Source organism: Trichosurus vulpecula, chromosome 7 (genome assembly GCF_011100635.1).
Source record: "Trichosurus vulpecula isolate mTriVul1 chromosome 7, mTriVul1.pri, whole genome shotgun sequence".
Lineage (NCBI taxonomy): Eukaryota > Metazoa > Chordata > Mammalia > Diprotodontia > Phalangeridae > Trichosurus > Trichosurus vulpecula.
Window position 1 is genome coordinate 157,618,884 of NC_050579.1, and position 17,625 is coordinate 157,636,508.

General features: G+C 41.1%; 1 protein-coding gene across 1 annotated transcript in view; it reads right to left on the reverse strand.

Moving 5' to 3' along the window:
* Positions 1 to 17,625, reverse strand: part of LOC118857688 — a 202,180-nt gene that overhangs the window by 40,586 nt on the left and 143,969 nt on the right. Inside the window, 3 exon segments of the mRNA XM_036768262.1 lie at positions 3,160 to 3,315; positions 5,519 to 5,614; positions 6,176 to 6,329. Of these exon segments, the coding sequence (XP_036624157.1) occupies positions 3,160 to 3,315; positions 5,519 to 5,614; positions 6,176 to 6,329 (406 nt within the window).

Here is a 17,625-nt window from a genome sequence, read left to right on the forward strand (position 1 = left end):
TGAGCTGACTTTCACACGTACAGCATAATATTCTTTGGTGCCTGGCTGGATTTCAGTACTAATGGGATATGGTTATATTTGTATTTTTGGAGGTAAAACCGTCTTTTCTGCTCTATATGCTTTTTTATGGACACTTGGAAAAAAGGATAGTTTCAGTCCCTAACCCATTCGATTAATATATGTGTCGTTTTTGATTGTTTTTGTTTACAGAACAAAGCACTATGTATTTTTTTTTGCTTTAATAATATTTTACTTTTTCCCCCAATTACTTGTTAAAACAATTTTTAACATTTATTTTTCTTAAGTTTTGAGTTCCAAATTCTATCCCTCCCTCTCCTCCGCCTTGCTGAGATGGTAAGCAATTTGATATAGGTTATACATGTGCAATCATGTAAAATAGGTCAATATATGTTTTCAGAGATATAGTTTTTCCTCTTAGGAGAGGCAGCATGTTGAAGAGGAAAGAATGCTGGATTGGGAGTCAGAGGACATGGGTTCTGCTACTTAATAATTATGTGACCCATGGGTAAGTCCCTTGTAGGGGTTAGATTAGATGACCTCTGGATTCCCTTCCCTTTCCAGATCTAGGATCCTCCCAGGCAACGCACATTTAAATTATTTCACTTGAGCCTTAACCTCTGCCTTTGAAAAGGTCGGAACTTCGGTTTAGCCTCTAACATGAAGGAAAACAAAACACAAAGGACCAAACCCCTCAGGGCAACACAGGGGATCATAGTTAAGACCCAAGGAATCAATCGCCAGCAAGCCTGAGTAGGAGTAGAATGCAAAGATCTTAGATATACTTTCTAGCTCCTCTATTGCTCAATATCCCTGGGGAAAAAAAGAGCAGAAGAGGACATACAAGGCTCAGCCAGAACTAAAGTGGGGTGACTGGCTCTTTGCCCCAGGGCACCAAATCTTGTAGGATGTTGGCAGCATTTGTGTTCTTCATAGTAAATCTACAATTGCATGTAAAATTACAATTGTTAAAGTAAATTATGGTTTGGAATAAAAAAAATAACTACTGAGCAATAAATTCAAATTAAGGGAAGTTACCTCGCTCTCCAGCAGAAACAGATCACTTTCCCTGAATTTTTTTAAAGAAGGATAAGAGAAACAGGAGGCAGGATAAAGGAAGAGAGAGACCAAGGACAGGGGAGAGGTAAGGGAAATTAAATATCAGAGGTTATTAATAGAAACAGAGTAAAGCTGCTGGTGGACTGAGTCATAGGATATGCTATAGCTACTAGCTCTGGGCAAAACATCTCATTCTTGGTGTTACGTGTTTTAGGTAATATTTCTTTCCTTTTTAATTATGAACGTAATCATCAACAACACAGTATATAAGGGTTGTAAACGAATCAAGTAATATTTCTTGGCAAGGAATCCTTGCTGTTGAGATGGGAAACCAGCAAGATGGAGGCCTTGCCTTGGCATTTACACTGAGACTGGTTCTGTCAGTGAGTCAATCGATAGGTAGTATAGTCCCTGCCCTCAAGGAGCTTACAGTCTACTAGGGACGGGGCCCTTACCACAAAAGTTTATAAAGCACTACCTACATGTGAGGGCTATGGGCATACAAAGCAGAGTCTTGTCTTCAAGGAGCTTACATTCTGCCAGAAAATCTTCATGGATGTTACTGCATTGGCCAAGAAATGAACACAGGTCACTCTTATTCTGTTGAATGCAATGTTCTCCACACAGGTGGCGTTCAGAGTCTATTTGTTGCTTGTGGGATTGTAGGTCCTCTGTATCATCTTTGGGTTCAGGTCTGGAGGTCTTTGGGCTAAATTGGGTTCCTGACAGTAAGGTGGCAGGGAGAGGTGGGAGAGGAAGAGTTCCTGTATCCCAGGATTGTTGGTGGATGGTTTTGCTAGACACAGCCTATGGGCCATGACAAATACCCCACTGAATATCCTGATACCAATGACTCATATAAAGGCAAGATACTTAACTAAAAGAGGTAGCTGAGAAAGAGGTGGCAATAGTAGCATTATTCTGTAATTTAATATTCCTGAAGGGAAAGAGCAGAAAAGCACATACGAGGCAGAGAGACAGTCAGAACTAGAGTGGGGAGACTGATTGGCACTTTGTCTGAGGGCACCAAGACTTGAAGAGTATTGACAACACTTATACTCCTTTAGCAGAAAGAAAAACCAGGCTTAGTATCTATTTAGCAAGAATAATTAATTAAGCCAGGAAGCTTCCTCTCCCCAGCAACCGAATACCAGGTGAATTCCTCTCTAGCCTGGCTCTAACTTGCTGCCTTCCCCAGGAGGGGCTGTGAAGGGAGGGTTCTCTGTGGGGGTAGGGTGGGAAGCCCTCTCTCTTCAGTGTCCTGTGAGAGAGACCTTGTGGTCTTTTCTTGAGACATGGGTCTCCTCTCTCACCCCATCCTCCAGAATCTTTCATCTCTAGGTCCTAATATTCCTCCTTATCCCTGGTAACAGAAGTACTAGTTATGGCTCTAAGAGAAATACGTCAAGAGAAATAAGTCAGCCAGGTATATTCAGTAAACTAGTAGCAGAAGATAGGATGGAAGTTAGGTCTTAATACTTCTATCCAGGGTCTCTTCACTAGGTCTTTGTCTGTAACATCAAATCCAACATGTGTGATACACAAGACAAAAAAGATAAAATTGAGGGGGTTTTTGTTTAGATTTTAAAATTTTTTATTGATTTCATTAAATATTTCCCAATTACATGTAAAAAATTATTCTTTTCCTTTTGACAATTTTATTAAATATTTTAATTTTTCTTAGTTTTAATGAGCAGTGTAATGGACAGAGCACAGGACTTGGAGGCAGGAAGACCTCTGGGCTCAAATCCCATGTCAGACACTTAGAAGTTTTGTGACCCTGGGAAAGTCACGTTACGCCTGTGTGTCTCAGTTTCCTCCTCAGTGAAATGAGGGGATTGGACTCCAAAGGCCCTTCCAGCTCTAAATCTATCGCTGGGATCCCCTGCCCTTTTATAATCCTTGCTCATTTTCCAAAAGAATCAAAGTCCCTGACTCTGGGACCTTTTAAGCAAGAGCTAACCCAGACAGACAGACAAGTCTCCTGGGGAAGAGACCAAGGTACAGCTGTGGATCAGGTATCCTACAAATTAGCAAAGGGGGCCATAATTACATGGGAATAGGACCACATGCCGGGAGTACCTGCTTATTTTTCTCTGGTGAGGTGTATGGTCCTCGGGGATCTTCCATCACTCTGTCATAGCTGCTCAGGAGCACATCCTCCATCAGCAACCGCACAGACACCAGCTCCCCATGGGCCACTTTTCGGTCTTGATCATTCAATCCACACAGGCACAACTAAAGATAGACAGCCCTAAGAATTAGTGTGGTACAGTAGAAAAAGCATAGACTTTCTGAGTCAAAAGAGCCATGTGCAAGTCTCACTTCTAATACTGACTACCTGGGTGACTATATTCTAAGCTTCAGATCCTACAGATATTAAATGGGGGGCGGGGCTGGACGAGATGGCCTCTGAAGTGCCTTCCGGCTCTATAAAGGCAGCTAGCTAGATGGTACAGTGGATAGAGTCCTGGGACTGCCGTCAGGAAGAGCTGAGTTCGAATCTTGCCTCAGACATGAGCTATGTGACCCTGAGCCAGTGACTTAACCCTATTTGCCTCAGTTTCTTTATCTGTAAAATGGGCCTAATAATCGCATCTACCTCCCAGGGTTGCTGTGAAGATCAAATGAGGTCATGACTGTAAAGTGCTTAGCACAGCACCTAGCACACAGTAAGCCCCATGTAAATGTTAGTCATTGTTATTATTATTACATATTAGAACCCATTATACAACTTATTATACAGATTCAGATAAATCTGAAGTCAAATGTGCTCCCCAACCGTCCCATCAACATGCTACGTGCAAACATGATTAGTATGGAGGTGGGTTTCACATGACTATACATGTATAATCTATATAAAATTGTTTGCTCTCAGGGAGGGGGAAGGGAAGGGGAGGGAGGGAGAGAGAGAATTTGGAACAAAAAATTTTAACAAACACATGCTAAAAATTTTTCATATAATTAGAAAAAAATTTTAAATATTATTTTAAAAATTGCTACATGTAGTAGGAACCTCACCTTATGCAGCTGATACTCTAATTGCAGGCCATACAGTGGGGTTACACTGTGTTGCTTGTGTCAAGAGATGTTGGGTTTGGGGAGGTTTTGGGGTCGTATTTATATTTTTTACACATTTCGAAATCTCTTAGTTGGGTTGCCTTGGAGGAGTGCCCATCTTAATGTCATGATCGCAGGCCAGAGCCTGAGTCTTCTGACACACTGAACAATGCTTTGGTTGTTCTAAGGATATAAAAAAACACTGTTCCCATAAAAAGCATGAGGCGTCCAGAGCCAGAGATGGCCTTGTGGCCAGTTCATGACCCAAGAGACAGAATAAAACAAGAGACTCTTGGTGAAGCCTCTCCACTGTTTAGGGGTCTTCTGTAGATTTTAGCACCCTCTCGTCCTCTCTGAATTTTCATGAGAGGCGGGATGGCCATAGTGCACGGAGCAGTAGGCTGCAAGTCAAGAAGATTCCCTAAATGATGCTTCCTGGCTGTGTGTGACTTGGTCAAGTCAGGGTCCTAACACCTCTGAGTCTCACTTTTCTCACCTATACAATGAGGGGAACGGATGGACTCAGTGGCCTCAAAGATTCCTTCCAGCTCTCAGTCTACGATTCTATGGCCATATCTATCTTGACACTTCCCCCTAAGCAACTGCATTTCAAGTCTCTTTTTACTCTTAAACTGAAAACCACTGCAGGGGACATGGGCCTTTGCAGCTGCTGCTACTACATTTGCCCCTGCCTCCTCTCCTGGACAGACAGCACTGGATCACAGTGTCTGAGAGATGCAAACGTACAAACCACAATTTTGCCAAACAGTGTAGAAAGCATAACAGAACAGGGACAAAGAGGAAATGAGACATGGGAATACTGGGTGACTGGCAAAACTGCTTGGAAACTCCTTCCTGAACCCTGAGAGGAGAATTTTCTCAGTAGGGTTCAGAAATAGTTTCTGTGGGGAGTCACGTTTGAAAGAATTGCTAACTTTCAAATCTACAGTAGTAGTTAAACCAGACAAACAAATACTTGGGGAGAAAAAACTTAAATTTTCATAGAAGGACAATTTCCAGCCTATTTGTGTGCTTTTAAAGAACTTTAAAAAAAACTCTGCTCCAATAGCTTGTGTGATGGTTTCTATGTCAAGTGACACCCTAGTCCTTAGGCTACCTGAGGAGTTCTAAAGCTGCCTGTCAGAGAAATCCCAGCTAAGTCTGAGGCAAGACAAATAGATACCAATGGGAGTGCAGTTCTCATCTGTGTTGAGCAAACATGACTCACTTTGTTTTATAGAGACTGAAGCTTTGTCATCAAACATGTGACTTGTGGATGACTCATACTCCAGGAGGGACACAGGATCGGACTCGGGTACCCGACCAGCAGACTTTCCTGGGATGCTCCGGTGATAACCTGGGAGTTCTCACCATGACTTACCTGCATATTATATTCTAAGGGGTCTGGGCTGCTGAGGATAACTGGAAATGGTCCTCCATCTGCTAGGAATGCCCTCCAAGGAAACAGCACGAATGCCTAAGGGAACCAAATTAAAAATCTAATGACAGTTCTGTAACAATAAACCCATACTGTGTGCATGAATATGTCTGTGTACTGTACACTGATAAACATACATTGGGAAATCAAATTATTTTGTGGAGCCTTTAGTTGAGATGGGGGTGGAGAAAGGGGAGAGAGACAGAAGGGGTAAAGATAGAAGGAAGAGAGAGGGAGGGAAGGGAGGAAAGAAGGAGAGGAAAGGAGGAAGAGAGGGGGAAGGAAGAGGGAGTAAGGGTAATGAAAAGAGGGAAGAGAAAGGGAAAAAGGGAGAGATGAAGAAAAGGGGAGGGAAAGAGGGAGGAAAGAGTGGAGTGGAGAGAGAAGGAGAGAAGAGGGAAAGGATGGAGGAAGAAAAAACAGGTAGGAGGTGGGAAGAGAGAGGATCTCACCATCCTGAAAACTAGGTAACAACTTTGAAGGTTTCCTACATGCATAGAAAGAAAATTCAAAAAGATTTTTAAAAGTGACAATGTTGTTACTTTATTCCCCACTTTCTCTAAAGAGTAGCATATGTCCTTTGTAGTGTGCCTCACTCACCTGGTGGCTCTGTGGATCAAGGGGCTGAGGAAGACAGAGTTGTGAAGCAAATACAGACTTTACAAGATTGTTGCTCATTGGTTGTAACCCATGGAACAAGGAATCTGTGACAGTCTGGTAGGCAGAAACATTTCCAGCCAGCAAATATGTTCCTCTAACAAAATATGGACATAATTTGTTAAAATCAATAACTTTTACTTTTTCATAGTGCTCAAAAATTGTTCCAACTCACATTTTAAAATGAATTCCTGCAAGCTACTGACTTAAGCCTCTTCTCTCCTTTTTAGGCTAAGCTCCTTGAGGCCATCTACAATTGGTGCCTACAGTTTCTCTCCTCTCACTCACTTTTAAAACCCTCTGTAATCTGATTTCCCATCTTATTCAACTGGAAATGCTCACTCCAAATTTACCAATAATCTATTAATTGACAAATCTAAAGGCCTTTTCTCAATACTCATTCTTCTTGATCTCTCTATAGACTTAGACAGGTTTATCACCCTCCCCGCCCCCTCCCCACAGGTTTTTGAAATATTGCTCTTTCCTGGCTCTTTTGTCCACTTGATGATTCCTTCTCATTATTCCCCTTTGCTGAATCTGCCTCTAGGGCACATGCATTAATTGCAGGTGTCTAACAAGACTCTTTCTTGGTCCTTCTTTTCTTCTCTCTCTAGTGCCTTACTAGGTGATCTCATCGGCTCCCAAAGGCTCAATTATCATTTCTATGCAGATGATTCCCAGATCTATTTATCAAGTCCTAATCTCTCTCCTGAGCTCCAGTCAAATCACCAATTGCCTTTTAGACCTCTCAGACTCGTATCTCACAGGCATCTCGAAGTCAAAATATCCAAAACAGAGCTCTTTATCTTCCCTCTCAAAATCTCCCTAAGTTTCTCTATTACTGTTGAGGACACCATCGTCTTCTCAGTCACCTGAACTCAACCTCTTGTTTCATCCTCAACTTATCACTCTTTCATCTTCCATATCCAATCTGTTGCCTAGTCTTGTCCTTTCTACCTTCACAACCTCTCTCATATATGCCCCCTTCTCTCCCCTCACATAGCTACCACCTTGGTGCCCCATCACTTCACCTCATTAGCCTGGTCTATTGCAATAGCCTTCTGGTCTCCCTGCCCTATCTCTCTCCAGCCCAACCATTCTTCATTCAGCTACCATAGTGATCTTGATAAAGTGCAGGTCTGACTGATGGGGATGGGATTCCTGTGGGACTCCTGAAAGGAAAAGACTATGTCTTTGGGACCTGGACCCCAAATCCCCTGAACCAAGTTTCTGGCATTTGCTAAGGGCACCAGGCCCATCTGGGTATAATCCTTTTAACTGCCCTTTCACTGTCTGCACCTGGCCCACCCCAGGCTGCTCACCACTCCTTACTCCCATCCAGATCGTCCCACAGTCTTTCTGTATAAAAGGCTCCATCTTGCCCTGATGAAATTGCTCAGATTCTTAAAGTCTGGCCCAGTTGTATCAACATCACAAACACTGGCAGGTTCTCAAAATCCTGCCTGCTTTTGTTGGCAACATGATAAACCTTGTCTCTGACTGAAAGAACGCTTGAGGAGTCTAATTCTTTCAAGGCAGACCCATGCCCTTTTCCCAGCATCCCTAGACCACAAACTCCAGGGCCCTTTTACCTCTCAGAACACATACAAAATCTTATTTGCTTTTAAAACTCTCAGAACCTGACCCTTTCCTAACTGTCCACTTACACTTGACTCCTCTCCAACAACAATGGCCATCTTGCTGTTCCTCTCATGCAACGATCCTTCTTCCAACTTTGTGCCTTTTTATTGGCTGCCTCCCGTGCCTGGAATGTAATTCTTCCTCATCTTTATGTCCTGGTTCTCTGGCTTCCTTCAAGTTTGAGCTCAAATTCCATATCCTCTAGGAGACCTTTCTCAGCTACCCTGTCCGCTTGTCCCTGCTTTCCCTAGTCTCTCTTAGTCTTTCTAAGATGACCTTCCATTTTCATTTTACATATCCTGCACGTACAATTTTTGTTGCACGTTGTCTCCCCCTTAGAACGTAAGCTCCTTGAAGTCAGGGACCATGTTTTTGTCTTTGCATCCCCAGTGCTTAGCACATTGCCTGGCAAATAGCAAGTACTTAATAAATGCTTGTTGACTGAATCAATGGGAAAAAAAAAACCCTTCTCTGAGGTCCTTTTCACTGCTGATATTGCTCAGGGCTTCAAGCTGGGGACTTAATGATAGCCTGTTGGGAATTCTGAAGACAGGGTTTTCTGTTGCTAGTATGGAGGAGGTGGCTAGACAACTTTCAGAGCTAACTCAAGTATTCTAATGAGTCTCTGAGTTCTTGATTGGACATGCACTTAGATGTATTATTTCCTAAGAGAGGCACTGTGGTGTAATAGATAAAGATATGACCTTTGGACTAGGAAAGTCTGGATTTACCTCATGCCTCTGACAGATATTGGTTGTGTGACCCTGGCCACTCCACCTAAGTCTCTTCTAGGCAAACTCTAAGACTATAAGGTGGAGAAACAGTGCTGACTTGCATAGGTAGAGGGAGTCTCCTCATCTGGGAGTTCCCTATAATCAATGAAATTACAGGTCCAGGCTCTATTCCCTATCCTATTATTTACTATTCTGTACCACAGTAAAGAGTCAAGACAGGAGGCACCCAAAGGATGTTTGGGTCCAATCACCAATAGGTGATCCAAGGGTCAATAAAAACTAGCTGACTAGTTTTGCCCTGGTGACCTCTTTCAGGTTTATGACCCATCTCATCCAAGTCTGTCATTTTACAGATGACGAAACTGAGGTTCCAGGAAGATAGGTGGTTTGTTCAGAGTTAAACATGTAGTTAAGGGTCTGAGTCAAGATTTGAACTCAGGACTCCTGATTTCAAACCCAGAGCTCTTTCCATTATACAACCTTTCTTTTCAATATCTGTTATGTAGACCTCTCCCTCTCGCAGCTTACAAGCATCCTGATGATAATGTTTGTGTTATAGTTCTCTCCATATTTCTTCTAGTGCCTGGCACAGTTTCTTGCATAAAGGAGATAGTTAATAAAAATTTGTTTAATGAATTACTGAATGAAACAGAAGTCCTATACATGGAACGTGCTGTAGTTGAAAGTGCTTGATTTGGAATCAGAGGTCCTGAATTAAAATCTACCTGGGTGACCAAAGAGCTAAGGTCAGAATTGGCAAAAAGCAAAAAGAAAGAATAATAATGATAAAGAAAACGTTTTAAAAATAAAGAAAAATTATAAAAGTGAAACAATTCAACCATGAACTATTTAAATAATCAATCATCAGGCATTTAGGGAGTGCTTACTATGTGTCAGGTATCATGCTAAGCAATGGAAACACAAAGACAAAAATGAAATAGTATCTGCCCTCAAGGAGTTTACATTCTTGTAAAAATATTTATTTTATAAGCTCTTATTATCCGTCCTTCTCACTGCCACCCCACTGAAATTTTTTTTAAAAAAGAAAATCATCATAATGAATAGGCATAGTTCAGCAAAACAAATTTCCACATTGGTCATGATGTCTAAAAATAGATGTCTCGTTGGGCAATTTAAATCCATCACCTCTATGGCAAGATATAAGTGATAGGTATCTCTTTGGACCTCAGGACTCATGGTTTATTATTGCATTGACCATAGTTCTAAAGTCTTTCAAAGCCTTTTCTATAATCTTGTCATTGTATTAATGCTTCTCCTAGTTCTGCTCATTTTACCCTCCATCAGTTCATAGAGGACTTTTTAGTTTTCTCTGAAACTATTTCATCATTTCTTAAGGTACAACAATATTCCATTATATCCATATGCCGTAATTTGTTCACTGATTCCCCAACAGGTGAGCCTTCAATGAGTTTCTAATTTGGGACTACTAGAAAAAGATCTGCTACTTTTGTATTTATAGATTCTTTACCTCTTTCTTTGATGTCTTTGGGGTAGAGCATACATTCTAAGAAATTAATTATAGAACCAAAAATTGGAATTGGACACCAGAAACGACACTGAACCAATTATAATAACTTATACAAAATTTAACCTATGCAAGTTAATTGCCAAAACATGGAGACCAAAAGACCCCAGAAAACACTTTAGTCAGTAAACATCTGATTTACTTTCCAGAGAAAGATGGCTAGCAAAGGCAACACCAGGTTAGAAAATAAACTTGTTTGTAAAATCTTACAAAGAAGGATGATGAAGAGTCATAAATAGTTTTATCTCATAAAGTGGAGAGAAGTAGTGAAAGGTAAAACCAGTTTAAAGAAAACTTGGCAAGACATTCAACTTGGTGACAATGCCACTCATTTATACACGTAAATCATTCAAGATTTCTTAAAAGAGATAACTTGTTCAACAATCCTCTGGATTCCTTCAGGGTCCTCCATTTTGGGGATGGGCACAGGCTACCTATGCTTCATTCTCTTCCTAGACATGCTTCTTATTCTCCAGATTTTGCCGCTATGCCTTGGATGTCTTCTCACACTGAAACTTCCCTCCATGCCTGGGATTTTCTCACCCTAGACCACCACCATACTGACCCCCTTCTCCCACTGTTGAGTTCCTTCCAGGGCCTCCATTTTGGGGAAAGGCCTGGGCTGGCCATGCTTCATTCCTCTCTTTGGCTATACTTCTGACTCTTAGGACTTCTCCACCATACCCCTGCACAGATACCATCTTCCCCTTCCCCCAAACCTTCTCAGCTCCCTTTCATGTGTTGTTTTCTCCATTTAGGAAAACAATTTCCCACTCTTCTCTGCCACTGATGAGACCATTCATCTTATGGTGTACCATTAGTTTTGTATGCAGGAAATAATATTATACTCCACAAATGACCTCCTTTCAAGTTGACATTGATCAATAAATGACAATTTTCTTTGGATTCAGTCATTCAATTAGTTCTGAAATCATCTAATTGCACAATTGTCTAGCCCGCAGCTCTTCATCTTGTTCACAAGGGTGCATAATTGGCACTTAAGAAATGCTTGTGAATTGATGAAGGATAGCATGAGGGGCTTTATTAAATGCCTTGCTGAAATCTAGGTATATGCTATTTGGGCTTCCCTTGATGTATCCATCTAGTAACGTGATTAGGAAGGAAAGGTTGTTCTGGTTTGACCTGGTCTTGCTGAAACTATGGGGACCTGTGTAAAGGCTTATGCATTCTCCCCTTGATATTATGCTCAAAAATTTCTCCAGTAGTCAAATTCAAGATGATAGGTGTATAATTTGAAGAATCTACCCTCACTTTCCTTTTTTGAAAATCAGGACCACATTTTCCTGGTTTCAGTACTGTGGCACCCCTCCTATTTTCCATGACTTTTCAAAGATCAATAAATATGGATCAGCAACTGAGCCTGGTGGATCAAAATAGGCCCAGGTGAACTCTCATTTGAGACCTCAAATGTTATCCCATCTAACCTTCCATCAAGTGCGAAATTCCATTCTACTACAGGGCTAATTACATCGGCTTGGTATTCCCCCTGGAGAAATCTCTCCAGGTTGACACCAAACTGTCAACATTCTTTGGTGAAGGCCGATCTATACATCTACCTAACAACACGGTATAGTGGGAAGCGATGGACTTGGAAGCAGGAAAACTTGGCTCATGAAAGAAGCAGTGAATGGGAATCCTGAACCACGTTTGTTGATCTTTGAATGGAAATTTTAACTAAATGACATTTCAGATCTCCAACTCTAAGATTCTATGATTTCTATGGTTCTCTAATGCTTTATTGTGCATAAATCTTTTTTTCCCAATCAGACTCCAAGAGTGGGAAATATGCTTGTTTGATACCTTCTTTGTATTTCCTACCGTTCCTGATAAAGCTCTAGGCATATTAGTTGATACTTGTTGATCCAACTATCCACTTGGCAGCCCTGGATTAACTGTGCTGCTAAAGGAAAGTTCTACCAATAAAGTGCTCAAAGTACTTTTTATGAAACAGGAAACCAGTGCCCGGTTTAGGCCTTCTTCTCTAGGGCCAAATACATAGTCTTGGAAATATCTCTACACGTTGACATCAAACCATCAACGCTTTCTGGTTGCAATTGATCTATAAACACACCTAACAACATAGCATAGTGGGTAGTGATGGACTTGGAATCAGGAAGACCCGGGTTCAAATCAGACCTTGGATCCTTACTAGTTGTGTATAAGCTACAACTTTTCTTAGCCCCAGATTCTTCAGCTATAAAGTGTGGGTATGTAACAACAATGCTGCTAGCAGCTGCTGTGGAGGTGAAAGACCAACAACACCAGCACACAGGAGGGCTGCTAGCCTGGGTTCTTTGATCTGCTTTTCTAAGGAAAGCAGCTTTAAGGGGTTAACAATCTCATTTTAATTAAACATACATATATCATTCACTGAGTTCAGGGGGAAAAGCCAGCACCCTGAACATCAGAGAGAACACAGATAAACAGAGCAAAATAACACAAATCAGGAGACAGGCTTCTATCTGTCTGTCTAAGCAATACATAAACAGTTACCTGAGAGAGAAGTGCCAATATCTGGGTTTTCAAAGCTGGGGGGCTGCAACAGCTACCCAGAGTCTCGTCTGGTCAAATCACACAACATTCTTCCAGTGAGTGAGCCCCAAAACAAATACACTAACCTCAGATCTTATATACACATGTCTCCGGGCCCTGGGGCATTTGAATACCTCAGTGCTGAGAAGCACTCAAACAAAAAACAGCCAAAAGTCCCATTTTATTTGCCATTACATTTGAAAGGCAAGACTCATCAAAGGTACTTGATTGCCTTAGCATTCCAAAAGAGAAAACAGTAAAAAAAAAAAAAAGTCCCACCCTAATTACCACAACAGGGTAGTAATATCACTTACCTCACAAAATAGTTGTAAAGATCAAATGAGATAATGCACGTGAAGGATTTTGTCATCCTTAAAGCACTACACAATTGTGAGCTATCATTGTCATTATTACTTCAACAGGCGTGTGGGTATTTCCTCCAACGCATATCATACCCTTTCTGAGGGCTATTTCCAGTCATTCTGATCTATATCTTGCCACTGGACCCGGGTGGCTCCAGAGGAAAAAGTGAGGCTGGTGACTTTGCACAGCCCTCCCTCACTTAAATCCAATTCCCTTGCAAGTCGTGGCATCACCTTCCTGATACCATGTCCCTCTTCGAGAATGGACAAACAACAGTCATACCCTTTCTAAGCTGCTCATCCCATACCAATCTTGTCCATAGCCTCCTGTAAATCCTGCAGGTCCATCCAACATTCTGGGGACCTTCATGGATCCCTTTGTTGTTGGGTGAAGCCTATGGACCCATTCTCAGAATAATGGCTATAAATCCACAAAATAAAATGCATTAGATTACAGAGAAAACCAATAATACTGAAATGCAGTTATCAAAATAGTTTACTTTCTTAAAAAGTCCACAGACTCCAGGTTAAGAACCCCTGTTCTAGATCTTTTGACATTATGTACCTAACAGTAGAGCAAACAGAACATTCAAATTATCCTTGCATCTTGCTACATGGCCAGCCCACTTCCTTTTATAGTCATACATCTCTCTGATAGACTTTATGATGACTCTACTGTTCAACTGATTGTTGGTAATGTATCACAGCTTAATCACAATGATCACCAGATTCTCTTTGGCCCTTTGGGAGACCAGCACCTTTAACTGGTTGGAGAGTGTGGTGTTCCATTCTTGTCTTTGTTTTAAGGAGAGGCCTGGGTGTCACTAAAAGCACATAATTTCACGAAGGAAAGTCAACTCGCTCTCTTCCTATCCAATTCTGGATGTAGTGTGGTATCCACCTACTGGGACTGTTCAAGTTTTATGTACTGCTAGACCATGCTCTATAGGTTGTCCATTCAACTGTATATCATCATCTTCACAATAAGGCAGTCTTCATTTACTTCATTTACATTCACATTTTTCCCCCTGTGTTCATAATTAGGCCAAACTCTTTTAGGGGCTCTTATTCAGGAGGCTCTGCAATGTCCCTGGGCTTGATGAAATCAGCATAGTGTCACTCACAAATAGGAACATCTGGAGGAACTCACCATGTATAGGGCATCTTTCTGACTTTTGGATTCCACGTTGTACATCCTTTATGACAGTGGTGAACATCTCTGATGTGCCTACCTATCCTTGCTACATGCCTTACTTGATTAGGAGGTCATCGAGCAAAATTATCTCTGTTATCAGGCCCACCAAAACACAATCAACTTCACAATTTCAAATCAATCAATAAACATTTATTAAGCACCCGCTATATGCCACTGGGAGTACAAAAAGAGGCAAAAGTCAGTCCCTGCACTCAAGGATCTTACAATCTAATGGGGGAGATAACATGCAAACCTATTTCTGTACAGGGTATGATAATCTTTCCATTCACCCAGGTCCACAACCTCAGAGTCATTCCCAACTCTTTCCTCTGCCTTGCCCCACATATCCAAATAAGATGCCAAGTTGTGTTGATTCTCCCTCCACAATTTTTCTTGTATCTGTCCCTTTCTCACAGCCACCACCCTACTTTAGAGACCTTCATCACCTCAAGGCTAGATTACTGCAATAACATCATAATTGGTTCCCTTGCCCCCAGCCTCTCCCCTCTTCAAACTATGATGATATGCCTAAAGCACAGATCTGGCCATGTCACTCTCTTATTGCATACAGGGAATGAGAAGTAGTTCTAGAACATAGCATGTGTGGGAGAGAGTAATGTGCAATAAACTTGGAAGGATGCTCTTGATGTGTCTGTAGATTGTTCTCATAAAGATTTTATAGAGATAGCAAAGTAGACATATGGCTACTGTTATTCTCTCAATCACCCTCCTCCCCCCTTTTTGGGGGGTAATAAGGTCCATGAATCTCTTCCAAGTATTTGGTATCCTCTCCTTTTTCACATACACTGGAAATCCAACTCTCAGTACCCTCAGAACTGGATTGCCTCCAGGACTTCCCCCTCTTTTCACTTGATCTATTCCACTTGCTCTTCCAGTCATTATTTCTTAATGCCTCAGTAGTAGATAAAGGACCATAATGTTGGAGCCCAAATGAGGTGGCTCCATGGACATTGCTAGAAAAAACTACTGAAATCGTTATAGATCTCAATTTTTGTCTGTTTCCTATCTTCTTTCCAGATCATCAGTACGTGCCATTCTAACTCCAAATCTATGATCCTATGATTAAATTTATTTAGACCTCCTGCCAAACTCTCGGGAATTTGTTTTTCCCTTCCCTTCTTACTCTTCTCTTAGGTGACACTGTTCAAATCTGTTTTTCCTTTCCCTTCTTACTCTCCTCTAAGGTGACACTGTTCATAATTTTCTACTCTCTTTCAGCAAATAGTTTATGAGTTAGTTTATATTGTAAAATATTGTTGTCCTTGAATATCATATCTCTCTGGTTAGCCAGGAGGTCAAGCCTCAGGCTAGCTGAGGTAGGTCCTAGACTCTTTTCAAAGAACTTTGGATTTCAGAGTCTGAGGGACCTCAGTGGCCATCTAGTCCAAGCTATACCTGAAAAAGAATCCCTTCTACCACATGCTAAACCAATAATATTAAGGCATTGCTTGAAGACCTCCACTGCTTCCCAAAGCAATCCATTCTACTCTTCATTAGATCTAGTTGTTAGGATGCTTTTTTTCTTAGGTAAGAGGCATAGAAACTGATGATACTGCCTAAACACGGACTCTGCTTGGAGGCCTCTTTGTAACTTCCATCCATTGTTCCTCACTTTGTCCCTTCTTAAGCCAAGAAGAACAGGTATGATACCAGTCTCACGGGACAACTTTTCAAATCCTTGAAGGTAGCAATAATCTCTCTTTCCTGACCCTCCTCCCTCCACTCCCTACCATCTTCTATTCTCCAGGATAAACATCCCTAGTTACTTCAACGAGGGCATGAACTCAAGACCCTTTACCATCTTGGTTGCCCTCCTCTGGGCAACTCTCTCCAACTTATCAACATTTTTACTAAAATTCAATGCTTTGTGGTCTTACAAGGGCACAGCTCAATAGCAGGACTATCAACTCTTTCCTAGGCTCTATGCCTCTCTTCATACAGTCTACAATTGTATTGGCTTTCTTAGCTGCCATATCACACTAGTGTCTCATGTTGAGATTCCCAACCACTAAAACCTCCAGATCTTTTTCTTTAAAAAAATTGTATTGCCATATTTTGTTTTAATATCACCTGTGCTTCCTAATGTAGTTCTCCAACACAACCTCCATCCCCACCCCCACCCCCACCCCCCATACTTAGGAGCTATCCCTTAGGGTAAAGAATTTTTAAAAAAAAGGAAAAAAGTTCACTAAAGCTAACCAACATATCAAAAAAGTCTACAGTATTCTATACCTATAGTACCCCAAATGTACAAAGATGCAAAGGAAGGTGCCTTTTAATGGCTTTTGCTTTTTGGGGGCTGACCAATCTTGGTCCTGATAATTTCATGGCATTCAGTTTATGTTGTTATGTGGTTCTTTCCATTTGAATTATTGAAGTCATTATGCATATTGTTTCCCTTACTTCATTTTGCTATTTACTTCAATTCACATATATTAATGTCTTTCCATTCATCATTTTCATCATGTTTTACAGCACAGTAATATTCCCTTACATTTATGTACCACAATATGCTTAGCCATTTGCAATTATGGGCAACTGTCTACATTTTAATGTCATTGATGAAAAATGTTATATAGAATAAAGCTAAGCTCAGATCCTTGGTGTATTCCATCAGAGATGTTTTTCAAAGTCGATACTGAACCAATAATGATTATTCTTTGGATCTGGCCATTTAGCCAGTTCTGAAACCAGCAAGTTGTTCCATAATCTAGTCCACATCTTTTCCATCTGAATAGCATGGGATGTTATCAAATCTTCTATTAAAAGTGAGGTAAAAAAAAAAATAAAAAAAAAAGTGAGGTAAATTATTTCTACTTTCTAAAAAGCCTGCAGTGTTCTACACCTATAGTTCCCCAGCCTCGCAAAGAAGCAAGGGGAGGTACCTTCTTATATCTCTTTCTTGAGACCAGTTTTGGTCAAGATAATTTCACAGCATTCAGTACCCATTGTTTGGGCAATCCTCTAGTTTGACAGTTTAGTAGGTCTTCAAAAAAGGAAATAAGGTTAGATTTGCATGAGATAATAACAACAACATTTATAAAGCACTTACTATGTTCCTGGCATTGTGCTAAGACAAGTGCTTTGCAATTATTAGCTCATTTGATGCTCACAAAAACCCTGTGAGGTAGGTGCTGTTATTATCCTCATTTAACAGATGAGGAATCTGAGGTAAACAGAGGTGAAGTGACCTGCCCAGTGTCACACAGCTAGTATCTGAGGCCAGATTTGAACTCAAGTCTTCCTGACCCTAGGCTTTGCATTCTATCCCCTACACCATCTAGTGCCTTCCCTTTGTCTATATCTTGTTTGTACATAGTCGTTTGCATGTTGTCTCATCC